This window comes from Danio rerio, chromosome 8, assembly GCF_052040795.2.
Source record: "Danio rerio strain M-AB ecotype USA chromosome 8, GRCz13ab, whole genome shotgun sequence".
NCBI lineage: Eukaryota > Metazoa > Chordata > Actinopteri > Cypriniformes > Danionidae > Danio > Danio rerio.
The window spans coordinates 24,155,420-24,183,279 of NC_141028.1; the positions used below are offsets into that span (position 1 = coordinate 24,155,420).

Consider the following 27,860-nt stretch of genomic DNA (forward strand, 5'->3'; position numbering starts at 1 on the left):
TTCGATCAATGAGAAATCTTAAAAGACCTTTTTTTAGGTAACAGACAGAATACCTCAGGCTGAATTCTCTTCAAACTCACAGGTTTAAAGTCTATACTGTAAGTGGTTCAGGACAAATTAATAGCAGAGGTTTATACCCGAGGCAATGGATTTAAACAAACTCTACCCAGAACACCTTGTGAATATCAATATGCCTTGCCAGCACTACAGTATAATAAATCATACCAAGAGGATTTCAAGCACTGAAATAATTTTATCATAAGGACACTAAGATCAACAAAAAGAAGATCACTTGAACATCACAACAAGTGACGTCCTGTGTGTTGATTTATATTCAGTTAAAATACTTGGGGATAGTCAGCTCTAATACTCCAATAAGTAAATAATTGATGAATTGTGCATCAATCAGATCACAGTGAAAGACTAAAAATCCATATGAGGTTCTGCCCAAACTATGCTGTTGAGCAGATTTTGTGATGTACTTAATCACTTTTATTCATTCCCCTATAAATATTGTTCAGTGTTTCCTCTAGGATTTTTTCCAGGTGTGGCGGCAGGCCTTTTTTTATTTTTTTATTTTTTTTTTTTACACAGATTTACCTGTAACGTTATTTCAATGACAAATGTCGTGGGCGCAGTATTAGAAGTCAAGATAGCATTAATGTAATAGCTTGCATGCTGATTTCCTCTGCTCGTGCTCAAAACTTCTTGCATGCCCCCTTAAATATAAGCCGCTTCAAGAGTGTGCAGATTTTCTTGTGCGCTCTCAAATAAACGTTGCTGAAGTGCGGTTTAGTGTGTTTATGTTACGAGTATGTCTCCAGCATTTATTAGATTTCCTAGGAATATTTATGAATGTGTCCAATAGACTTACAGACAGTATTAATGCATCCTGAAGTAAAGTGAAACGGCTTTACGTCGTGTTTGCTGGGTCTCGAGCATCACGCACCTGTCAGTCAGTCAGTCAGCACGTCACCTTAAAGGGTTAAACAAATGACGCAAAGCACTACTACGGTTACAGAAAGGTTCGCGCTGTTATAATTTACTTACCCTTTAATATGTTTTGGTGCGATTATCACCCGTTGTTAAAAAAATAAAATGTTTTGAATGAGAAGCTGTAATGTAAAGTTTTTTTTTTTTAAGTATTTAAATGAGTACATTTTCACAATTATTAATCACAAACAAGTTTTGGGGAATAGCTTCACATGTTGAGATATTCCCTAATGTAGTGTACAATTGTATTTTTTAAATGTATTATTATATATAAATTTTTTGTACTGTTATTATTTTACTGATCACTTTTTTCATTGGAACAAAATTAATTTGCCATTAAAACTTTTCAGTTAAAGAGTCAATACTCAAATAATATTTAGTGACAATTTAATAACAAACTTAATTTGTACCACTACAGTTGAGGTCAAGAAAAGAATTTATGACACTGTCATAAAAGTCATGACAATTATAATAGACCCCATGACATATACATGAAACATGTCATGTTTATTTCAGATTTATGATAGTTATGTTGTCTCGGTAATGTCAAATTGTCATGACAAAGACAAACAGGTTATAATGTATTTGTTTATCAAGTTTCTATAAGAAAAACATCTAAAACAACGTCACTTTTGCATTTAAAATGGCATAACCTAGCAAATGACACTTAATAATAGTTGTCATAAGCATTCATAAAGCCTCATTTATATTTATTAATACATGTCATGATTATAAAAATCCTATAAATACCCCTTCACACAATGTTATATCTGTATGTATACACAACAGTTCTGTCTGGTTCTTCAATCTGACTGGCTTATAGCCATGCAATATTCCACAAATAACAGCCCTCCTACAGCCTCTTCACCTTTTACCTGTTTGTGTATTACTACGCCCACATACAGCGACAAGCAGAGGACATTCTACAGCTCAACAAATATCGCTGCTGTTGGACAACATACTTTATTTTTGAGGGTTTTTTTTAAGTCAAAAATGTAATTGTTAAGATTGTAGCTATGCCATTTATTTATAGCAGTGGTTCTCAAACTGTGGTACGCGTACCACTAGTGGTACGCAGGCTTCCTCCTAGTGGTACGCGGAGGAACCGCTGAATAATGAAAGAAACAATTAACACTTTTAATCCTTTAATGCGTAATATAACATCGATGTGATCAGCATTGGCTGTTTTGTGAAGCGTACGATCACAACGCTGTGCTTAGAATGTTTATTTTAGTGCATTGTGTCATAAGGTGTTATAAATCATTTCCCGAAGTTTAAAAATTGATTCTGAAGCGTGATTTGACTGACATGAAAAGTGGCCAATCACAGTCGACCTTGTCTAGTTGCGTGAAACGTAAGGGCGGGACAAATGCGTTCTGTGTTGCAGAGACAGAAAAAACAACTTAAAAACAAATGTTTTGTTGGATTAATTCTTCTCGGATGTTTTCACTATAGAGATGGCTAGCAGAGTAATTAAACCGCGGACATATTTCCTGCCATTTGATGATCTACAAACACGTTTCGCTCTTCGACAGCCAGTCTCTCGCCTCTGACCTGTCACTCCTCTAAATACATTCTGAATGGCGGCGCGGGAATGGAGGTATTGCGCAATTACTCAATTCTACAAATGTGGCGAGTGCTTTATTTTAACACGAGAGCGCATTCATGTACGCAAATCGCTAAAACAGATATGCAAGCTCTTAAATAGGCTTTTTTTTTTTTTCAAATGAACTGCAAGTCCTCTCAGGATCGCCTGTGTGCTCAGATTGAATACAATCGCGATCTTTCCATTATTAAAGTAGCCATTATTTATCTTTGTTCCTTGACTAAATTTAGTCAAAAGTATTCAAAGTTATTAAGTATTTAGAAATAGATTGATACATGATCGATGACATTGCTAATGGTCTTCTTATTTGGCTGTGTTGTGAAGTGAAACTTACTTTTAGCAAAGGTGTATTTTTTATTTTTTTCTTTACGACAAAATAATTATGCTGTAAATGTTTCTGGATGAGGTATTTGTGTGATTTATACATTTAGCTGTATTCTGATCTGTCTTAAAGCATTACAGGTCAAAGCAATCCGTTGTTACTTATTGTTTATTTATCAAAATTAACAATAAGGCTCTTAAAGCACTGCTTTGATTAATGTATTGTTGTCATTTCAAATACCTTAAGTAAAATGAAGTCATTTGTTTTATAAATTTTTTTTCACTGACAGTGTACTTGTATTTTTTTAAAAGTTTCTATTTTAGATTAGGTTAAATGTAAAATAAAATCTATATGTGATGTACAGTTTTTTAAGAAACAAATTTGCCATATTGTAAAGAAAAATAGTGTAAAATATGTAAATAAAAGGCTAAATTAAATCTTTTTACCATATACTTCAATTAAACCTTTCAAAGCTTGTAAATATCGTTTAAAAAAATGGGCAAAAAGTGTCTCTATGGCCTTAAAGATTATTTGGTAGTTTTACCAGTGCTATTGAAAAAGATTAATTGTCATGAAAGGAAAAATCGACCACACTTTCTTTGTTAGTGCAAATTCCTATACATGTAGCTTTGGGATTTAAGCAATTAAACCATTCAATCAGGTTTCCACTAAAAAAAGTGATTTCATAATGAAAATCAGTTTTTTTTTCTAAAGTAACCAACTAGTACTTTTTAAAAGAGTACTTTGTACTTTTACCTAATATTAATATTATTTACTAAAATTTGTGTTATTTTAGCAGCGTAATAGTATTTTTACTTGAGTACAAAAAAGATTTCACAAGCATTTAGTGCAGGTTTATTATATTATTAATATATGATTAATAAATATTATTTTTATGTTTTTTATTTGTATCTATTCCTATGCAATGTTTTTTGGGTTGCTGAGAATACATTTCAGGTCTTCAATACATAGCATGTCAGTCTTGAGAAAAAAAAAATAGATGCTGGAATTGATTTTCATTAGGCTGTGCCTGTATGAACCCTGTCATATGTACATTTAACATATATTTCAAGATTTGTCTGAAAGTGTAGGAATGTGACATATAGCCTATATTTATAAGGTAAAAGCAACATCTCCAGCTTTTGATGAATAGGCTACAATGAATACTTTAGATTTAAGTACAGCAGTTTTCTTTTTATTTTTTAAGAACAACGCCATTTTTTAATGAACTTTTAAAAGCACATTTTAACAAAAACTTTTTTTTTAATCTGCAAGCACAGTTAATGTTCAGACTATTTAAAATGTTTAAAGTAACTGATAATAATACATATTCTTAATAATAGGAATTAATCTGCATCGTTTTTAAACTGTGCACACCTGTAGCTGCTTAATTAAGCCTATGACGCTATTTTTTAATACTGGTTAAAAAATAGCGTTGTAAGGTGGTACTTGGAAAGACAATTTTTTTCTAAGGTGGTACTTGATGAAAAAAGTTTGAGAACCACTGATTTATAGGGATGGTGCCTATTTTAAATATTTATATTTCAGAGCATCGGATTCAGTGCATTGACCGGCATCAGCCAGTCTGAGCAGACCAAAGAATTACAAGATGACGACAGAGACTGCACAATAAGTCCTTAGGGGAGATAATCAGCATTTTCAAAACTACAGTAAGTTTCAAACTACAGCTGATCAATAATTATAAAACTGGTAAGTGATATTCCAAGTCGATCTCTATTTTGTATTTTTAATGCTGTATTTACACCACAAAAACTGGTAGTGTTTAATTTGCTCTGACTTTTTTCGGTGTTAATTATTGAAATCCTGATTGCAGAAATACTAGGAAATCTCTGTAGACTAATGGCATTTCATGCCGTTCAGCCTTATAATCCTAAAATGTGAGCAAAAATGACCTGTTTTGTCATCACTTTAGAAATTACGTTAGAGAATCATTCAAATACTTGCTCTAAATTAATGTTATTGAACTGGCAACGCTTTCTGCTGTTCTTACCGTCAGCTGCAGACGTGATTGAGTGGCAGAAGAAAGTAGTTCCTTGTACAAAAGGGTTTTTGAGAAACTCCGTGTTTGATTTTCCTTTATATACACGATTATGCTGTCGAACTGTTGTATAAACGCAATATCACACTCATAGCATTGCTTATATACAGCCATATCCCACTGCTACCTGTTTAACATTTCTCATATACATGCTGTAAACTATCATCTGAAACTCAGAATCTTTTGTTATCAGAATTGTTCTAAAAAACATGGTATGAGGGCATCCAGTCGCACTTTATATTAGGTGGCCTTAACTAATATGTACTTCGACTAAAATTAATAATTTGTTACAATGTACTTATTGTGAAAATACATGCTTTTACATTGTACTTATGATTGATTAAATACATTTGTAAATACGCTGTTGACCATCTCATACAACTTAACCCACCCTAAACCTACCCATACCACCAAACTGTCCCACCTCAAGATCACCAGGAGTGTTCTCCAACACATTATGAACACAGTACAGAAAGTACACTGTACTTATTTTTTGATGCAAATACATAGTTTTAGGGCCACCTAATATAAAGTGGAACCGAGCATCCTTATATAATAGCTCCTCTGACATTCCACTGACCTCGCAATGAAATTGACACATCCTGAGCACTTCAGGAAACTTAATTAAAACTGCCTCACATTCACGGTAGATGCACAAGTCTGCAGGTTTTTTTGCGCTGTATTAAGGACACACCAGGTTTCCTCACACCATAAACACCCAGTTGAAGTAGCGCTATGAAGGGGTGAGAAACAAAAGGTGTGTCACAAGTCATCAAAAATGACATTGTTATCAATTTCCACCACTTCAATTTTCCCCCTCATGTCTCTCCCTCTCTCTCAGTTTAAGGGATGACCAAAGCGGTGTGTCTGCAGTGTGTAAATAATTGCAAACGCATGAGTGCATCTGTCAAACATGGTTACTGGGGTCCAGGCTCCACAAACACACACACACACATAGAAAGAGAGAGATTGCAGACAGCTTTCACAGATCCACACACCCTGAAACATAACTGCACTAGAATACAGAGTACTGTCTTACAGAAGGTGCAATGCTTCTTTCCCGTAATGCAAAGTGTGTGAGGGAGAAATTTACAGGAAAAAATACAGAAATTTCCGATATAAGACTCGTGGAGGCGGCGGACCACAGCTCCAGAACCAACTAATTGTGTTCATATGCTGACACTTTGCATCCATAGTGACTTATATCACGTCTTAATTAAGCGTGACACAAGGCATCAAGTGATAAATCACACGTGTCTGTCAGCAATAATTCTCTTTCAGAAATAAATATCTCTTTTAGAGAGACTTACTATTACTAATGAGGTGAGTGTTGGTTTTGGAATTTTGGAAATTCTGTTTTATATACAATTATTGTGTTACATTTTTGACAAGGATATGACAATTACACTGGACAAACAACTGCATTTGTTTAATTGTTTAAGCAGACTTGTTAATACTCAACACCTGTCCAACTGAGGTTTCACATTTAAAAGCATATAAAAGAAAAATAAATACATATACAGAACATAATTCTAGATCTCTTTTTAATTACAAAGTGTGCAAAAATTTAGGGTAAATAAGATATTCTTATGATTTAAAATAATCCTTTAATCAAGGGATTTATTAAACCAAAAAAAAAAAAAGAATTTTATTAAATATTTAAAAATTATGTAATGGATTTAATAATGTAACGAAGATGGCGGATGACCCTTCATCTCTCCTGAATATTGACTGGGTACTTCCTCGGTGCTATTTCATGGTAGCGACCATTTATAAGCACACTCTTTATGTCTGTTCTTTGCAAAGATTTGCCAGTTTGACTGCCTTACCAAACGTTTTCCTACTGTTGTGTTTGCCATTGTGTTATTACCTTTTTTGACTACTGCTTTTTGGATTTCGGACGGTCTAGTGTGCGTTTTCAGATTGCCTCTTCGTTTGCTTGACTTTGCCTGATTTATGATTATGATTCTTGCTTTTAGCTTAAATGTACGCTCTTTGTTTGATAAACCTCCAGCATTTGGATTCATTTCACCTCCATGTCTTCAACCTTAAGCTCCCTCACAATAAAAATACATTATATACAAACAATACTTTTTTTATGTTTTTTTAAACATTTAATTTGCAAAATCTATTCAAGTTAACTAATTTATTAGCTTTTTATTGTTTAGTTTTAGGAAAGTGATTTTCCTTTAATTACACATTTTCAGTTATACACAGAGATAACGTTAGTCCTGTTTGCCACTGTGCTAACACATACGTATTTGTAGCTCTGTCCTATTTTGAAAAAGAGCACAATCTCATTTCAAGAGTTCACACTTAGATATGCTTGGCGTTAATAGCAGATTTGGCATGCTGTCCCAGGAGATAATTGAGCCAAAAGCTCCCACCTGGTCAATAAACATATAAGGGAGTCCGAGATCAGGTAGGTCTCGAGAGCTTCACCTGGAAAACGGAGGAAAAGGAGGAGGTGGGGGGGAAGGAGGGATTCTTCCAAAACGAGCATAAGGTAGTAGGGTGAAATCGGTCTATTTATTGTAAGCGTAGATCAATCTGATTGCATTATTACTCATTACGGATGAAAGACTAGCTGTGATAAATCATATCACGTGCTCCTCTCCAAATTAATTTATAAAACTTAAATTTAAGGCGACGGTCACCAAAATTTGGATAAAAGCCATTTAAAGAAGTTATAAACAATTATTTGTGTGGTATTTTGAGCTAAAACTTTACATACACACCCTTGGGACATCAGACTTATTTTGCACATTGGTAAAGGGGCATAATAAGTCGTCTTAAAGGAAAGCTTTCATATGAATATCACATCTTCATATAGTGACACAGATTCTGAAAATACCACAAGCATCACATAACTACCATAGTGTGTTTCGCAAACAAAAATTTTCAATTCATTCACAAAGACGAACAGAAGTGCCTTCGTCCACTATATTACTCATAGAAACTATACGATTTAATCAGGTGTACAACCTTTCTTTAGATTTACCGACTCAAAATGTGACCATTTCTATGGCAATGACTGTGTACTTTATATGTGCCGCCTTTTAATTACCAGCCTTGATTAGTAACATCTAGGCTGCATTAGCAAACCGCGGGCATCTCTATCATCCGAAGGTCTCTGCAGCCTCTTTGCACGTACTTTGTTCATTTAAATCTTCATTTTGGAAAAACAGAAGCAGATGGTGTTTGTGACTGTAGAGTATTTGGGTAGATTTATAATGTATATGTGAGGTTTATCAGAGAGACACAATGCAACTCTAATCAGAGAAATCTGGAGTTAGTCTGTACAACGGTCTCCATCCTAATGCAAAACCCAACACGCCGTGCCAGTGAAATCAACTCTGATTTCCTCTGCAGGCTTTTTTATCCAGACTGTGTCCAGACCACCTGTGCATTTGATAAACACTGAAGACAATCATTTACAAAGTTTTATTTTGGTTATTTATTTTCACATGCTAAAGAGACTACAGAGAGTGTGCACAGAGCTTACCATTTAATTCTAGTAATCTATGTTATGTATATTCATGTAAAGTGTGTATCTACAGCGTAAGGAATACCAGCTTACAGAGCTCATTCTGATTCTGATACAAAACTGTGGATCAAATAATATCAGCTGAAACCATATTTGCTTTTGTTGTGAAGCTGAAAAGCATTGTAAACGCACCTTCCAGCAAGTTTAACATTTAATAAATGAAGTATCATCTGTGTGGATGTACTCTTTGTGAGTTCATTTGAGCTTAATACATCTCCCTCAATCCAAAGTACAGGAAATCAGTATCTACATTTGTATATCTAACTCCTAAAAAACAATAATACAGCATGGAAGTTTGAACAATATTCCTGTCACAACTTTGGTCTGACTATAACAATTTTTGTGACACACTTTCAAAAAGATATAGCATTCAACTAGATTATACGGTATGAGTGTGAGTGCTGGTATGCCCTTTTTTTAAGCCTTGTGTGTCTGTTACGCTTCAGCTAAAAATACCTTACCAATCTTAATTGTTATTATTATTACTATAATTTACTATAAATTCCAGTTTTTAGGGTAACAAAAACACACTTTCGTATGCATCTCCTAAAAAGTAAATGAGCTGCTGCATGCATTTACGATTTTGTCAGTTTAAACTCCCGATGTACCATTTTCTGAACACACAGCTCTAAGGGACTAACAGAAAGCTGTTTGTCAGACATCTTGTAGAAGGAGTATTACAGTAAGTTCTCTTTCACATCAACTCTCAGATATAAGCTTATCTCATAAGCGCACACACATAACATACATATTGTTGGATCTTGTGAATGTAAGCAGTAGGGGAAGAAATTGCATGTGTATCAGCATATTAGATCTGTGAAACAGCATGGACATGGTCACACCACACTAGTACAATAGTGCAACTCAAACTGGCCTCTGCCCTCTTTATTGTGGAAACACCAAAAGTAGGCAACATCAGGGTTTCAAAAATATTTAAAAATATATATTTTAAGAGTATTTACATATTTTGTTTTGAGCAAACAAGCTCTTCACCAGGTTGTCACTTGTCTACTGAACTGCCTACATGGTTGAAACTTCATAAGATATGCAAAAGGTTTTTTTTTTTTTTTCAAATAAATCTTTGGTCACACATTATTTTAATGTACAACTCACACTACTAAGAAACCATTAACAAACTATTACCTAAGAGCTTTTAGCTTAATGAACCACTAATTAGCTGTTTATTAATAGTTAGTTAGCTATTAGTTGGGTTTAGGTATTCGATAAGATTATGCCGAGTTCAGATTGCATGATTTTAGCCCTGATTTTGACTTGCCGACAAATGGCTGAACAATCACACAGTATGAACTATCAAAGATGCTGTCTGAGAAAATCGCAGACGAGTCGTAGATGTCCGTGAGATATTTGCCATGCTAAATATCTGGACCTGTCGACGATTCAAATTAGGCCGTGTGAAATGTGTTCTGATTAAAAATAGCATCGGTGATTACCTACAGCCAATGAGAGAGCAGCATCCACTAGTATGAGTATCTGCAGGCCAGAGAGAGGATGAGGAAGAAGTTAAAAGCACTCATTTTTTTGTTTATTTGGACTAAATAGATGGAAGAAATACTAGTGGAAATTTGGCAGAAGCACCCATGTCGCTTTGATGTGTCATCTGAGCAATATGAAAAAAAGGGAGAAATTGCTAATTCTCTTCAAAGTCCAGGTGAGCAAAGTAAGCAGATTTTCTACCCCACTAAAGGCTTCTTTCTCATTATGTAGTTAATACCAAAAGATATTCTACATGACCTCGCGTTGTTTCCATGTCACTTCTCTTGTGTGTTTGGTTGTGAGATGTAGTTTGGATAAAGTTTTCGGCAGTTCTTCCTATTTTAAAGTCATGCAGTGTGAAACCCTCTGTTGGCCAATCCATCTTGCAGTGTAAACAAAGCAGTGACAAAATGCCACCACAGACAGTCATGCAGTGTGAAAACATCTGTGACATGACTACTTTGAAAATCCTGCAGTCTGAACTCGGCATTAGGGATGTTAAATAAGATCATACTTAGTAAGTGCTAATAAGTAGTTAATATCTTAATAATAGGCATGTAATAAACCAGTAGTAAATGGTGTGAATAGTTATTTAAACTAAATAATACCAGATGTTTTCAATAAAGACTTGATAAAAAAAAATAAAACATTTAATATTTTGTGAGCCTTAGTGTAGCCAACTTTTTTTGTTTGTTTGTGTTTGGTTAGGCAGCCATTTTAGAATGATGCGTGTGCTTTTGTTTGCATTTTTATTGATTACCTTTAATTGCATTTTAATTTAGGATATTGTGACATTTCTAAAAGAAAACAACAACTACAATTAAGATATCAGAGTTAGTTTGGAAAGTAGTGCTTATTGATATAAACAAAAAAACTCCCTATGGATTTGGGACTTTGTGCTTTTGTAACTTTGTCTTTTTTATAATCAAACAAAAGTTGAAAGTGTAAAAAAAAAAACATAACAGAATCCTTTAAGGACAATAACAATAAAGGAACATTTGTGAATGCATAATACCACTGAAGTCCATATCCACCAAGGTTAGATTTTCAACACATTTTCGAAAACAAAACTCAGAAATTCTTTCTATCACTTGCCAACGAGGCAGATCATTGTTGCGTGTAAAGTTCGCAAATGGTTCTCTACTGTAAATAAAGACATTTTATATACAAATATCCATAACAGGTTTTAAACGTCTTTGATATACTGTGCTGATGAAAGGCTATGAGGACAAGTCACATCATTACTTAAGGAGAAAAAAAAACAGAACTGTCATAATAGAATGGCCTAAACGTTTGGTTGGAGAAATATCTTACTGTATTCTGGCAGTCTCTGTTGAGCAGCTGGAGCAGGTCAGATTCAAAGACCTCCACGGAGGGGAAGAGTGTCACACGTAGGCCCTCCAACACACACGAGAAGCTCTTCAGCAGACGAGGCTTCCGCAGCGCATCTGCTGCAACAGAGATGGAGTTATCATACCGTTAACATTGTACTCGTTTCCTGTGTGCGCAGCCAATTTGATCCAGCCATTATATTATTTCCCTTTATATTTAATGGTTATTCATTCTTTACAGCATTACAGCAACAAAGGATTTAATTATACAGTAAAAATTAATTTATCAGAACGCTTCAGAATGCCAAGATCCATTTACTTGTGGCAATAAATGAACAAGTGCACAGGATAACAAACTAGTGATGCACAAGAGGGCTCAATGTGTTCCAGAAGCTGGGGAAAATCCATGCGGTCGAGGCCAGTATAATGGAGCTCCATGTGGCCCAAATTTCTCTTCTGATTTGAAAAAAAAAGAATAAGGACCAATGATAATTTGTCATTTGGAGTGTGTGTCTGGCTGCAGCATCACATACACATTTCCTCCAGCTGAGATCTTTGGCTGGCCCCATTTCCGCTCTCAGTGGGGGTCTCACTGAGAAGCGTTTCAAACATTGTCTATTGAGAAAGTCTTGTGCATATGCAAGCCATTGCACCCACGTTTTATCTTTTGATGAAGACAAAAAAAAAATTTAGCTCAATTGCCCACAGGGGTCTAAGGGAAGATTTAATCAATTCTAAAATCATTTAAGTGATTTTCAAACTGTCATGTCACGTGCTTGGGATTGGCTTAGTTTTCCTTGGCACATCCAAACATACCCTGATGCTAACCTGCTCTTTAAGTTGCTCCTCCTTGATGTTTTATTTAGATGCTGTACAAAAAAAAATATGCTGTAAAATAAAAATGCAGTAAACCTTCACACAGAAGCAGGTTAAGTGAATCATCCTCCATAATTCATTTCAAAATAAACATCTGTTGTACAGCGTTAACCCTTAAGTTAACCGGGGTTTCTATAATTGATGTGCATTTCTTAGACGAACGCTGCCTATAAATCAGATATTTTTTAGAAGTGCTAGACCTGAATTTTTAGATGATACACGATGACTCATTTCAAAGCTCAATGATTTTTTTTTTAAATAAAGTTCAGCTTGGAATGTAGGAAGAATGTTTGACAATATTTCATGAGGCATACCACCCTTCAAAAGGTTTGGCTTAGTAAGATATTTTACACTTTTTTTTAAGAATGCACTCCCAGGCTACCCTGATAAAAAAGCAAAAACATAAATAATATTTATTCTTGTCATGGCAAACATGAGTAATCTTAAACTTTAGAATACATCATAGCTCTTACTCCAGAAATTTGCAGTTGTTTCTGTTGGCTTAACCTCATATGACCTATCAGTGTTACCAACTATAAAAAAAAAAAAAAAGGCGCAACACTCTGCTCAAAAAGTCACTAAATGTCCCTCCCAACAATTTGCATATTACTGACGTCATCACGTCCATCAGTTTTTGTTTAACAGCCTATGGTTAATATTTAATATAAATATTTTATTTGCACTACGCTTTATATATGCATGTCAATTTAATTAAATATATCATTTAAATATCAATATAGATGTAAAATGAATTTGCAGTAATCTCCCAGATAATAAACACACAAGTCCCAAAACTGTCACAAAAATCTCTGATTATGAACAAGAAAAGAATAAATGGCCAAATTAAATTGTTAATTTTAGTGGGCGCCAGTGGTGTAGTGGTTAGTGCGTCGACACATGCACTACGGTGCTCGCGGCAACCCCAGTTAGATTCCTCCTTGCGGTCCTATGCCGATCCTTCCCCTCTCTGCTCCCCATGCTTTCCTGTCAATTCTCTACTGCCCTATTAAATAAAGGTGAAACACCCAAAAAAATAATTATATATAAAAAAAGTTTTAATACAATTTTAATACAAGTGAGAAGGAAATCTGCTTGACTGTAACGTTACAAGGAAAATGCCTCAAGCTCGCGGTGCTAAATCATTTGCCGTCGGTATGCAGAGGAACAATCTGCTCTCAGGCTGCAGGTATGAGAGACTGTGACTGCATATGAGGGCTGGGCTGCTGAAGTGCTCTGAGTTGGGGGAGCGACTGACAGCATCACCTGAAGCTCATTGAGAAGAGTTGGAGCGATAGAGTATGGACACATGAGAGTCTATAAAAATCTCCAGTAACATCAAAAAAGTCACTAGATTTGTCGCAAGTCGATTTTTTTTTATTTGTCGCTAAGGAGGTCTGAAAAGTCGCTAAATATAGTGACAAAGTCGCTAAGTTGGCAACACTGTGACCTATATTATGCTACTTAAAATTGACTTATGTATTTGTTTTCATAAATAGACTGTACTTCATACTTTTGCATGCACAATATATAACTGCTATCTTTAATTGAGATCAAATACATGACATGCACATTTACCATCAACATTTCAGTTTTGAACATTCTCATTTTTTAAGTTATTTCTTTTTATTCACCTTACAGCTTTTTTGCAGCTCAATTAAATATTATGCTGAGGTGTGACTAAATTAATGTTAAAAATACACATCTTGTAGCTTTGTGATTAATATGAGGTGATGCCGGGTTTTACATGATGATTAAAACATTTTTTTAACTAACCCTTTAATCAATCTGACTCATTAACAAATCAATAATTTAGAAACTTTTCATTCATGCCCCCGTGAAAAACTGAGTTATTGGATGCAAGTATGAGGTAGGGACTGCTGAATAAGTGTTGTTTTAATGAAATTTGATACCGCACGCCGAATGGGGAAAAAAAGTCTCTGCATTTCAAAATGCAGAGGTCTGTTGTACTTTGCTGACTCAGTTAGTGCAGAGAATAGAGTTAAACAGACACGTGTGCGCAAAAAGTCTGGTAATAGTTTGATTAAATTGGTTTACACTACCACACTTCAATTATGCAACTAAAATAGGCATACTCTGCATGTCTTAATTTGATTTCCCTTTAGTTCGATTATGACTGTAGTCGGATTAAGGTCATCCAAAATCGCTGTTTACATGATAGACTCCTAATGAGAGTTTTGTCTTAATCATATAAAAATCAGATTGTTGGTGTCCATGTAAACATGCTCAATTTGGATGTTCACGTTTTTGATAGATGATTTGACGCAAAAAAAAATTTCACCAAGTAAATCTCAGACAGCTTTTCAGTGAACCATCACCTACATTTAGGTCTGTTTGTCGCAAAAAGTCATCCACGGCCACGTGTGTTTGTATTAGCACACGCAGGTTGCTGTGGCAGCAGACAGCAAGCCCGCTGGTTTGAATGAGTCACAACCAGGAGAGTTTCACTTTCACGGATCACTCAGCCATACACAAACACGGTCTATCACTGTTTAGCTTTAACACACTCACACAGTCTGCCACTATCAAAGCCAGGCCCAGAGAGCTCCGACGCACTCAGACATTTACCGTACACACATTCTGTTACCTCAAACACACTCCACAATCACCGCACACACATACAGACACAAACCAAACCAGGCTTATCTGTACAGCAGCACTGAGGCCTGACAGCCAAACAAGTGCAGCGTCGTCAGGACATTACAGCATACAAAACACTCCAGCACTGCAGCTCAAGAGAGACTCGCTGCAGAAGGTCCGATAGGTGATGCCTCTGGAGACAGGAATGAAGGAAATTCAATGTGCCTCTTCAAACATCTCATGTTTTCTTGGTTGTTTTTTGGAGTGTTGAGTAACTATAAACTTTAGGATTTTCATAGCTCTAACTCCAGAAATATGCAGCTGTTTCTGTCAGTTTAACCTCATATGACATATATTATGCTACATTAAATTCACTGATGTAATGTAATATAACGTGTATTAATATAGCACATTTATTGTGTATGGCCATACACCCAAAGCGCTTCACAATCATGAGGAAGGCGGGTCTCTCCACACCAACGGCTCCAGTGCGCTCGCCACACACCAGCTATAGGAGGAGTGGAGAGACAGCTATAGAGCCAGTTCAGTGGATGGGGATCATTGGGAGGCTATGCTGGTGGGAATTTGGCCAGGACACGGGTTACACCTCTACTTTTTATCAGAAGCGCCATGGGATTTTTACTGACCACAGAAAGTCATGACCTCGGTTTAAAGTCTAATCTGTAAGGTGGCAATCACTGACAGTAAAGTGTCCCCTTCACTGTACAGGGGCATTAGGACACACTTAGTCTAAAGCTTTGTTAAAATATTTATTAATAAAAACTGGAAAAAATAAACAAATTCAATAACAATAAAAATAAATAAAAAATGTATAACAATAACTAATAATAACAATAATAAATATTCCAATGTTTAAATACATTTATTAAGTGACCGATTTTCTTCAAGCACAAAAATAAATTTATAACAATTGTGAAACATCTATTTGTCCTTAAACGTCGCCCATGGGGTCTCCACTCCAAATATTTGTTTAAGGCAGGGGTCTAAAATACTATAATTTAATAATAGGCATGATAATAATTGTGTCCCAATTAATTCTTGCTTAACCAAAGGTTTAACAGATAGCGTAAGACAGCAGAAAAGAGTTTAGGTAACTTTGTTGACTTTACTGCTAACCGTTCTTTTCATTATCATTCTTTTTTGTAAAATTACTACAAAGAGGGGGAAAGTAAGTATATATTCACATGTACTTTAACATTCAGCCAGCAGTAAAACTTTACTAATGTACAAAGTTTATACAAATTTTAATATCCATAGGAAGAAATCTATTAATGAGACCATTTGAATCGAATATGATTATATAGATGTGTTTCTACAACAAAATACAGGTGGTATTAAACTGATTATGATCAACTGAACCTTGAATATTTACAAAATAAAGCTTTAGTAAAAATAGAGGACTTAGGGACATATATATCAACATTTAAATCAGCCCCAGAAATAATCTGCATGTGCGTTACTCTCGACCGCACGCTGAGAGAAACTGAAAGTAACCCCAATGTACTGTATAAAAGCGTACTTTAAATGTCCATTGGGGGGTGGGGGGGGTCAAAACCACAAGTGGCTATATGCAGCTACACAATAATGATAGTGATTAAAAAATATATGTTTTGGGGGGCCGTATTTCGTTATATTTTATATTGCCATCCTCAACACCTGCTGTCCGTAAAAGGCTGCAAAATTTCACAAAACTTCTTTTTGACCATGCCTTGGAGTCGATTCTTGCTTTTTATAGACAGTGAGGAAAACCAGCAAATAAAGGGAAAGGACAAAATACTTTCAATAAATATATTGCAAAAGGTCTTAAGAATAACTTTTTCTACATTAAAAGAGTTAAGTTTCCACAATAAAAACAGTCTTTAATGAGCCTTATTGTCAATAATTGTTCCTAGGTACCTATATTCTCCACAACCTCAACCTGTGTGTCATTTATGACCACCCTTTGGAGAGCAGGTGTTTTTTGCCAAAGTTAATGAGCATTTCTTTGGCTTTTGACACATTCAGGTCTAGTTTCATGTTATTGCACTGTGAGATAAAGTAATGCAAGACTGGACCATGTTCCTGGTCTGAGTGAGAAAGCAAGGATAAAAGCACAGAATTATCTGCATATTTAACCAAGTACCTATTTCCCTGTACTCTAACAATCATTTGTATATAATATAAAGAGAACGGGAGAAAGTATGCAGCCTTGTGGAGAGCCTGTAGAAATATTTATGATGTTCGATATTTTAAACCTTTGCATGCTCAATATTTTTATTGCTACCTTTAATTGGGATGTTTTATCTACTATGCACATTTGGCATCAACGGTTCAGATTTAAACTTCATCCTTTTAAGTTTTTTTTTTTCACCTTTTAGCTTTTTTTTGCAGCCCAATTAAAGAGTATTGAGGTGTGACAAATTAGTGTTGAAATACACATCTTGCAGATTTGCAGTTAATATGAAGTGATGTAGAGTTTTGTGTGATGATTAAAAAAGAAGTTGAAAGTACAGATGAAATACAGGATTTTAAAACGACACACACATTTTTATTACAGCTGTCAAAAGATTAATAACTTTTTTTTAATGATTATATACTGGTAGACATTAAAAGGTCCACACTAAATTAAATAGTTAGACTATACTTCAATTGCATGTGAGACATTTTATAATGGCGGTCAGTTGACTGATTAACATTAGGATTAATTACTATATTGAAAATATTGGGAAATCATCAATAAAATAGATACTGTTACACTGACTCATTTACATATTTATAATAACATTTAAATCATGAATTATTACAACTAATAAATTTTATTTACACTGAAATAGGTAAATAATGAATTGATAAATAATAAAATAAATTTACACTGACTTTACCATTACAATTACATATTAGACATTTTATTAGGGCTCTTTATAAGCAATGAATAGTTTTTATAATTAACAATAATTGGCTGCTGGGTAAATAATACCCATATTTAAATTCCATTTAAACTGACCCTGCTGTTGCGATCCAGTGACATACTAGACATTTTTATTCTAGCTGTCAATATGTAATGATTAATTAAGATTCATTACCGATGGCCACTGACACATTTAAATAATACATTAATTGAATACTAAATAATAAATATAACATTTTGTTTAATTATTTATTAACTTCCCCTAAGAATGCTTTCTTTCCAGTGTAGAGAACCTCTCAACCATAAAGCATCGAGTATGTTAACCTACATTTTGAGCTACACAGTACAGTTGTGATCAATCATGCGCTAAAACCACGGGGAAATCGAAAGCTTTTTTTTACTTAGATGCAATTAAAGCAATAAAAATCAAGAGGCAGCTTATGAAATTTGGCTTTTATAACACCCACTCAAAAACATAAAAAAAGAAGTTCATAATCAGACAGAATATACTGGTTTTGGATGCTGGAATGAAGTGCTTTGAATCATGTCTTATTAATCGTATTAACAGTCTTAGGGAGAAACATCTCTCTTTTTCTTCCTTTCAGTCTGTGTGGGGCCCAGGAGGATGCAGAATATAGCACTCAACCATTTCAGATGCAGTTCAAAGAGAAACCTGCTCCAGAGGAACCCCATTCCTGCATCTGCTCATTGCTTTATAATGAGAGAGAAAGAGAGGAAAAAAGAGACATCACTGTGAAATAATGCTCTAATTTCCTCTGTCCCTTTCTGACTGTATAGTACCCTCCACTAATATTGGCACCCATGGTAAATATGATCAAAGACAGCTTAAAAAAAATTTGAATATATATATATATATATATATATATATATATATATATATATATATATATATATATATATATATATACACACACACACATATATATATATATATATAGAGAGAGAGAGAGAGAGAGAGAGAGAGAGAGAGAGAGAGAGAGAGAGAGAGAGAACGTTCGAGGTTACAGAAGTAACCCTTCGTTCCCCGAGGAGGGGAACGGAAGTGCCATGAATGGGAGGATTCGGATCAGAAGCCGCTTATCTGGAGAGTATTGAACGGGCCAATGAATGAAATTAATTGGCAGCGTAAGCTTGCGCAGGTGTGCGACATCTGCAATTATCTCAGCATATAAGCACACCTGAAGCCAGCAGACGCCATCCTTTTAAGCTGAAGAGACTTTCAAACAGCTAAGGGACAGTCATTATGGCGAAGGAATATGGCACTTCCGTTCCCCTCCTCGGGGAACGAAGGGTTACTTCTGTAACCTCGAACGTTCCCCTTCGGTTGGGGAACTTCAGTGCCATGAATGGGAGAATATGGAAAGCGCCACAATGACTGCACCTTACCAACACCCCCGATGAGGAGATAGTCAAGCAAGCGTGACGCACCCACATCATGGGGGGCACGGTCCTCCAACGTGTCCCTGGCCCTAATTTATCCTACTTCAACAGAAGTTTTACGGATTTAGATATATTTTTTGGGAAGTCGTGAGCATCTAGATAATTCTAGGAAATACGACAGTACGTTGGGAAGCGTGCAATCCCGATAGGGAGGACGCTGCGGAGGCCATCCGTTACCCAAGGGGGGGATAGATGGCAGAATTTACCTATGGACTAGCCCTAAAAAGGGGGAGTACGCATAGCAAAAGAGTGGTTAGCGGAGAGGGAAGACACGGGTCCACCCAGGGGGGGGACTTAACCGTGGCGGAATAAGCATATGGGATCGCCTAGTGGGGATCACGCATAGCAGGCACCTATACCCAAAACGCGGGCTGACCAGCGGGCAGACCTACAACGTAGTGGGCCAGCAAGTGACTCCTCCGCTGAGTCAGTGCTGGGGGCCACGGAGGAATCTGCAGGGCTCACCTGACGGGGAACTTTACTGACAGATAAAAAAGGCGCACGTACCTCCGTGTTAGGGAGAATGGCGCAGCAAGCGTGTTTCAACACCCTACCGAGTTGTCTCCTCAATCACCAAAGGGTTATTCTAATACCCTTGAGGAAACCGGCTCCACTCGCAGATTGTAAAACCTTGCAAATGTGTTGGGTGTCGCCCAGCCCGCAGCTCTACAGATGTCTGTTAGAGAGGCGCCGCGTGCACGCGCCCAAGAGGATGCAACGCTCCGAGTGGAGTGTGCACGTACTCCCGGGGGACACGGCTGACCTAGACTCGAATAAGCGAGTGAAATGGCATCCACAATCCAGTGGGATAATCTTTGTTTCGATACGGCACTTCCCTGCTGCCGACCGCCATAACAGACAAAGAGCTGCTCAGATGATCTAAAATTCTGAGTACGGTCCACATAAATGCGCAGAGCGCGAACTGGACAAAGTAAAGAAAGGGCTGGGTCTGCCTCCTCCGGGGGCAGCGCTTGCAGGTTCACTACCTGATCTCTAAAGGGGGTGGTAGGAACCTTGGGCACATAACCGGGGCGGGGTCTCAGGATAACGTGAGAGTAATCCGGCCCGAATTCCAGGCACGAGTCACTGACCGAAAATGCCTCCAGGTCCCCGACCCTCTTGATGGAGGCCAACGCAACCAGCAGAGCTGTCTTCAGGGACAGAATCTTAGAGATACTGATTCGAGTGGCTCAAAGGGATCGGATCGCAGACTCGTGAGAACGAGGGCGAGATCCCAAGAGGGCATGAGAGGGGGGCGAGATGGATTAATTCGCCTAGCACCCCTAAGGAACTGGATGACCAGGTTATGCTTTCCCACGGTGCCGCCAGCTACCGCGCTATGATAAGCGGAGATGGCGGCCACGTAAACCTTGAGAGTGGAGGGCGACAGCCTGCTGTCCAACTTCTCTTGAAGGAAAGAGAGCACAACACTAATCTGGCAATTTCGGGGGTCTTCTCTGCGAGAGACGCACCATTCAGTGAATAGACTCCACTTCAGGGCGTAGGCGCGCCTCGTGGAGGGGGCTCTAGCCTGAGTGATGGTATTAACCACCGCAGTCGGTAGGTTACCTAAGTCTTCCTCGCGTCTAGGGACCACACGTGGAGGTTCCAAAGATCGGGGCGAGGGTGCCAGATGGTGCCCTGTCCCTGAGAGAGTAGGTCCTCTCTCAAAGGGATCCGCCAGGGGAGGGCCGTCGCGAGGAGTGAGAGCTCTGATATCCAGGTCCGGTTGGGCCAAAGGGGCGCAACTAGCAGAACCTGTTCCTCGTCCTCCCTGACCTTGCACAGAAACTGCGCGAGCAGGCTCACTGGGGGAAACGCATACTTGCGCATGCCCCGAGGCCAGCTGTGGGCCAGTGCATCCGTGCCGAGAGAGCCCTCGGTCAGGGAAAAAAACAACTGGCAGTGAGCGTTCTCGGGGGAAGCAAACAGATCGATCTGGGCCTCCCCGAATCGCGCCCATATCAGCTGAACAGACTCGGGGTGGAGTCTCCATTCTCCAGGGCGTAACAGCTGTCGTGAGAGCGCATCGGCTGCACGATTGAGCGTGCCTGGGACGTGAATGGCGCGCAGCGATTTCAGCCGCGGGTGACTCCAGAGGAGCAGACGGCGGGCGAGCTGAGACATGCGGCGAGAGCGCATACCCCCCATGCGGTTGATATACGCCGCCGCCGCCGTACTGTCCGTCCTGACCAGCACGTGTTGCCGCTCCAGCACCGGTAAAAAGCGGTGGAGAGCGAGGAACACTGCCAACAGCTCTAGGCGATTGATATGCCAATGCAGCTGGGCACCCTTCCAGAGGCCCGCAGCCGCATGCCCGCGACACACGGCCCCCCAACCCGTGTTGGAAGCGTCTGTTGAAACAACAACATGGCTGGACGCCTGTCCTAGAGGCACACCGGCCTGTAGGAACGAGGGGTCGTTCCAAGGGCTGAGGGCGCGGCGACACAGCGCAGTAACCGAGACCCGGTGTGTGCCCGCGTGCCATGCGCGTCTGGGGACCCGATCGTGAAGCCAGTGCTGAAGTGGTCTCATATGGAGCAACCCGAGCGGCGTGACGGCGGCTGCGGATGCCATATGCCCCAGGAGCCTCTGAAAGAACTTCAGTGGGACCACTAGTTTGCTGTCGAGCTCCCTCAGACAGTTCAGCAACAGGCGAGCGCGTTCCTCGGAGAGGTGCGCTACCATGGTGATCGAGTCCAGCTCCATCCCGAGAAAAGAAATCCTCTGCACGGGGGCGAGTTTGCTCTTTTCTCGGTTGACCTGAAGCCCCAGTAGGCGGAGATGCCGAAGCACCTCGTCCCTGTGCATAATCAATTGCTCCCGCGAGTGGGCTAAAATCAGCCAGTCGTCGAGATAACTGAGTATGCGAATGCCCGCGAGCCGAAGGGGCGCTAGGGCACCCTCCGCGAGTTTGGTGAAGACCCGCGGAGACAGAGAGAGCCCGAAGGGGAGGACCTTGTACTGCCACGCTCGACCCTCGAACGCAAACCGCAGAAATTGGCGGTGGCGTGGAAGAATGGAGACATGGAAATACGCGTCCTTCAGGTCTATGGCTGCAAACCAATCCCGAGGACGAACGCATTGGAGAATGCGCCTCTGCGTGAGCATTCTGAACGGCAGCTTGTGCAGACAGCGGTTCAAAACGCGCAGATCTAGGATTGGCCGTGACCCACCGCTCTTTTTGGGTACGATGAAGTATGGGCTGTAAAACCCACTCTCCATCTCGGCTGGAGGAACCGGCTCGATTGCACCCTTCGCCAGGAGGGCAGCAATCTCCTCTCGCAAGACAGGGGCGGACAGGGGGTTGACCCTGGAGAAATACACGCCCGTAAACTTGGGGGGCCGTTTCGCGAACTGAATCGCGCAACCGAGTCTGATTGTGCGTATGAGCCACCGCGAGGGGCTGGCCCGCGCTAACCAGGCAGGCAGAGCCCTCGCTAATGGAGTCATCGCTACAATCGCTGACGTACCAGCGGTGGGGCAGCGCGGAGTGGGTGTGCTGATCCGGGAAGCACGAGGGTCCCGCGGAAAAGCTGGAGGAGAGCGATTCGCTCTGGCTCCGCACCCTGACTCCGGAGAGGGGGCTGGAGGGCTGAGGGAAGGGAGACCGTCCCCCCAGCGCTCGTGAGCCACTGGCGAAGCACGTAGAGTCTGCGAGCCGGAAGGCAGCGCGTCCCGGACTGGCAGAACTCGTGCAGTCACATCCGGGGAAGGGAAAAAGTGCTCTTTTACTGATGTTTTGGTGGCACTGAAAAGTACCGTTGTTATCGGGGCCCCGCCCTCCAGCGGGGAAAGAGCAAGTTTCCTCTTCTCCGGATGGCCTGTCTCAGGGACGCTTCGCGGTCCGTTTACCGGACTTAACGGCGCCCTGGGCAGGAGGGGCTGCCTGCTTTCGAGGTGAACGCCGCGCCCGCTTGGCCGGAGGCGCAGGCGGGGGCGGGGCAGCACTCGTTGGCGGGCGCCCTCGGCGAGGAACAGCGGAGGTGGATGGCTCGGCGGGCGGAGCGGGCTTACGGCCACGCCGATAGATGACATTGCCCATCGCATCCGACTGCTCTTTCACCGCCTTGAATTCCTGGGTGAATTCACCGACGGTGTCGCCGAACAGGCCAGCCTGGGATATGGGCGAGTCAAGAAAGCGAACTTTGTCAACGTCGCGCATATCGGCCAGGTTTAGCCAGAGGTGGCGTTCCTGAACCACAAGTGTGGACATCGTCCTCCCCAGCGCACACGCGGCGGACTTAGTAGTCCGAAGAGCATAGTCGGTCGCGGTGCGCAGCTCATGTAATAAGCTTGGGTTGGACCCGCCCTCGTGCAGCTCGGCCAGCGCCTGCGCTTGGTAGCGCTGGTAGGTGGCCATCGCGTGCAAAGCAGAAGCAGCCTGGCCCGCAGCCTTATAAGCTCTGGCTCCGAGGGAGGCAGACAACCTACAGGCTTTGGACGGGAGGCGGGGCAAACCCCGCCACGTAGAGGCGCCGCGCGGACAAAGATTGACCGCGATAGCGCGCTCCACTGACGGGATCGCCTCATACCCCCTGGCAGCTCCGCCGTCAAGGGCGGTGAGGGCGGAGGCACTCGCAGCACGGGCAGAGAAAGGTGCCCTCCAGGACTGCGTGAGCCTACTGTGCACTTCCGGGAAGAAGGGGACGAGAGGCTTCGAAGGCTTCGCCTTCTGGTCCTCTACGTAGCACCCATCTAGTCGGTCCGGCCGCGGAGCTGGGGGATAAACCATCTCCAACCCCACGGCCGAAGCAGCCCGGGAAAGCACGGCTAACATGTCCGCTTCAGGATCCGATTTGACAGCGCTCACCTGCCCGGAGGGGGCGAGCGGGTCCGGATCTTCGTCGGACAGTGAAAGCCCACCCTCCGATGCCGCGGAGGACATCTGATCTCCGGTGTCAGCGAGTGTGAGAGCTACCATCTGGTTAGACGGATCACTCTCACCACCCGAAGCTTGGATGGAGCGCCGTGAGGAGCGAGAGGTCCGCGAGCCCGTGGGCGGCGGATTAGCTCCCGCTGAAACCCTCAGATCTGCCCGAGCGCCCGCTGCTTTTTTAGAACAGGAGGCAACTGGGGTGGCTCGCTCTCTTGCGAAAGTTAGCCGCGATCTTAGCTGTGCAACGGTCATGGCATCGCAATGACGACATGAACCGCCCGCGAGCACCGCATTAACATGCTGGACCCCCAAACATGCAATGCAGTGATCGTGTCCATCATCCGGAGACAGGAAACCCCCGCATCCAGAAACGCACAGTCGGAGCGCCATCCTGAAAAGGACGTGCTGCACGACTTGGTTGCTCTTTTAGGAAAGTTGCAACTATACGCACCGCTCTGGAGGACCGGACCCAAAGAACCGCAGGCAAGGGAGTAACCCAGCTCGACCGTCTGCCACCGCGAAGACCCACTCTGGACCGGGAGACACACTCGTTCGCTCTGAAGTGCTGATCAGCAAGAGGAACCCTCATCGACTCACTCAGAAAGGATCTGAAGCGAAAAGGATGGCGTCTGCTGGCTTCAGGTGTGCTTATATGCTGAGATAATTGCAGATGTCGCACACCTGCGCAAGCTTACGCTGCCAATTAATTTCATTCATTGGCCCGTTCAATACTCTCCAGATAAGCGGCTTCTGATCCGAATCCTCCCATTCATGGCACTGAAGTTCCCCAACCGAAGGGGAACTAGCTATCATGTGATGTAGTAGCTATCTGCTAGATGTTTCCCCATTCAGAACTATTACGAGTGACATGTCTTGTGTATTCTAGAGTCTTTGACCATAGTAATGTCATAAGTAACGAAGCACCGAATTCTGGAAAAGTCCATTTGAGGCTATTTACCATATAATTTAAGGAAACTTCCAATTATAACCAGTTATTTTTCTACATTTTAAATTTTTTCCATTAAAATCCTGACTGCTTTTTACAGGGTAATGATAAAAAGTAAAATGTTCAGCCGTGATCTGTTGTTTCACAGGATTTTACAAATGAGCAAAACCAACAGGACAAATTCACAATGGACAAAAACAATGAACAAAGATTTGATTAACAGCAATGATGTTGTGCTTTTGTGCTTTGCAAAATGGAAAGTGGAAATAAGAAAATAACAAATACACTGAAAATTCACCATCCACCATCATGGCAAAAATGATAAAGATTAGTCGACTGGAAGTGTTATGATTTGGCCTGGAAGAAGATGTGTGTTTGTTTTGTCCCAATGCATTATTAGGAGGATGGTTTAAATTGCCAAAATATCTTATAAGAATCACCGCTAGAGAAGTTAGTTCGGTCTTGGCATCAGAAAACCTCCAAAACTACAATCCAATGTCAACTACATCACCACAAATTGTGTAAAAGGGTTTTAAGGTAACGTAAAAACCCTCTACTCTCATCTAAAAGGAAAAAAAAATCTGCCAGTTTTTTTTATAATTTGAGCAAAAGGTTAAACAGTCTTCTTTGTTCATACTGTATTTGCCATGAGTGCCAAAGATAGTAGAGATATCTGAGAGTGATAGAGGATTTGCTCAAAATTGCGCTTGACTTCCAATCCCCTCTGCAATATGAAACCCAGCACGGCTCATTCATAGCGGTCTTTAACCACCCCTGAAATCAGCTAAGAACAAAAGATGAGTTCTGAACACAGTGCTTCGAATCGGAAAAGTTGCTTTTTCTTCAAGATGTGACTGATGACCTGGTTTGGCACCAAGTGATCCTGAAGAGAATCAAGGGAAAGTCCTCCTAGAGTTCATACTGCTGTCGCCATGGCAACACACATTCTCTCGTTACAGACGAGGAGTCATCAAATGCCATTTGATTGTTTTAGAACTGTGGTGAATATCTAGCACATTAAAGCATTTCCTTTAGCAGTGAATATCATCTGAGAAACAGAGCGGGGTGATACAGCGAACAAAAGCAATCAATTTCAGAGCATTTGGCCAGTTACACTTTTTTTTAAGTTTAACAAGTGCACTACAAAATGATTCAAGTAACATTGTTTTCCATCTGTAATATGTAGAATTCAGAAACCCTTGTTATTAGCAACACTGGTGGCTATGAACATTCCAGAAACAGAATATGATTCAATGCCATGATATACTTATCATAAAATGTTGCTTTGTGTTTTGCATGAAATGGCATTGTAAAAATGCTGTGCTCAAGTTAAAAGAAGCTCAACACATTTATGTCTTAACCTTGTGGTGTTTTTCCACCCGCCAGCTCATTTCTTTCTCTTTTTTTCTATGTAAAAGCACATTCGGTGAGAATAACAGCTTAGGACTAGCGATAGTTCCATGGTACTTCAAATAGCGCATCACAGTTGACTGGTTAATACAGTGTGCCATCATGTGCTTGGATCATTCTTTCTAATAATTGTTGTCTGTAACAAACTCTAACTGTTGCTGCATCCAACTTTGCATACTATCCATCTTAAAAAGTAATTGAAAATAGAATAAGTTTGTCCAAAATAAAAAAAAATCGTAGGTGGCACGGTGGCTCTGTGGTTAGCACTGTCGCATCAGCAAAATAGTTGCTGGTTTGACTCCTAGCTGGGCCAGTTGGCGTGGGTTTCTTCCAGGTGCTACGGTTTTCCCCACAGTCCAAAGACATGCACTATAGGTGAATTGAATAAACTCAATTCTCTGTTTTGTGTTTGAATGAGTGTGTATAGTTGTTTCCCAATACTGGTTTGCGGCTGCATAAAACATATACTGAAATAGTTGCCGCTTCATTCCGCTGTGATGACCTCTGAAATAGAGGCTAAGCTGCGAGAAAATGAATGAATGAATGAATGAATGAATGAATGAATGAATGAATGAAAAAAATCATAGTATGTGCATATTCCAAAGTTACCCAGATTGTCTACTATTTCCAGTAGAAACTAAGGGTGCTTTCACATCTGTAGTTCGTTTGGTATGGACCAAGGGCAACAAATGATACATTGAAGCATTTTCTGCCATCTTTGGGTCTTTTTTACACCACACTGCTGGCTTTGATCCGAACCAGATGAAAAGAACCAAAATGCACTCATCTGACAAAATCTACATCTTTCATAGGCCAAATGTTGTTGAACATAATTCCTAAACTGCTTATCGATTGGTCAGAATTCACATGTGGGAAATAAACAAAGTAAACAAACTGGCAGACACACAATGTTGCTTTTTACCATGAAGGGACGACTGCGCTGACTGATTGTATCCCTGCTCATAGTATACTAAATAGTTTGCATACATCACTTTAGACAAACTATACATTTCGAGAATGAAGCGTGGCTGCAGCTGGTAAACAATGTTTGAATGCATCGCAAGTCACCGCAGGTGGAGGCGTTAATTAATTTAGCTAAACTGCGACATGGTCATCTTGCAGAAATATTGCCAACGATTCATCAAGTAATGTTTTTCCCTCTCTCTTTTCTGTTTCTGGTAAAGTGCTGTCAATAAATATTTTTCCTCCATATTCCATTATGCACAGCGCATCGGTCTACGGCAGCTAGATTAATTCAAAAGATGCAGTGTTTTTAGCAGTTGGGCCTGTTTTAGTGCGGTTCACATTCTCACCACAAATTAACCTCCCCAGGGTTCTTTTGAAAGCGTACCGAGACCACCTTTTCAGGCAGGCCTCGGTACGCTTTTTTGGTCCACTTTTGGTGCGCACTCAAGTATGATTGCTGCATT

At 40.4% G+C, this 27,860-nt stretch overlaps 1 protein-coding gene across 8 annotated transcripts in view; it reads right to left on the bottom strand.

Annotated features, from left to right (window-relative positions):
* Positions 1–27,860, bottom strand: part of nphp4 (nephronophthisis 4) — a 284,225-nt gene that overhangs the window by 191,632 nt on the left and 64,733 nt on the right. For 4 of the 8 annotated variants that reach the window (XM_087264575.1, XM_087264571.1, XM_087264574.1 and 1 more), the window contains exon 6: positions 11,336–11,469. In XM_087264575.1, the coding sequence (XP_087120701.1) occupies positions 11,336–11,469 (134 nt within the window). Of the gene's footprint in view, positions 1–11,335; positions 11,473–27,860 lie in introns of all 8 variants that reach the window. The other 4 variants (XM_087264573.1, XM_087264569.1, XM_087264572.1 and 1 more) reach the window with 1 other exon arrangement.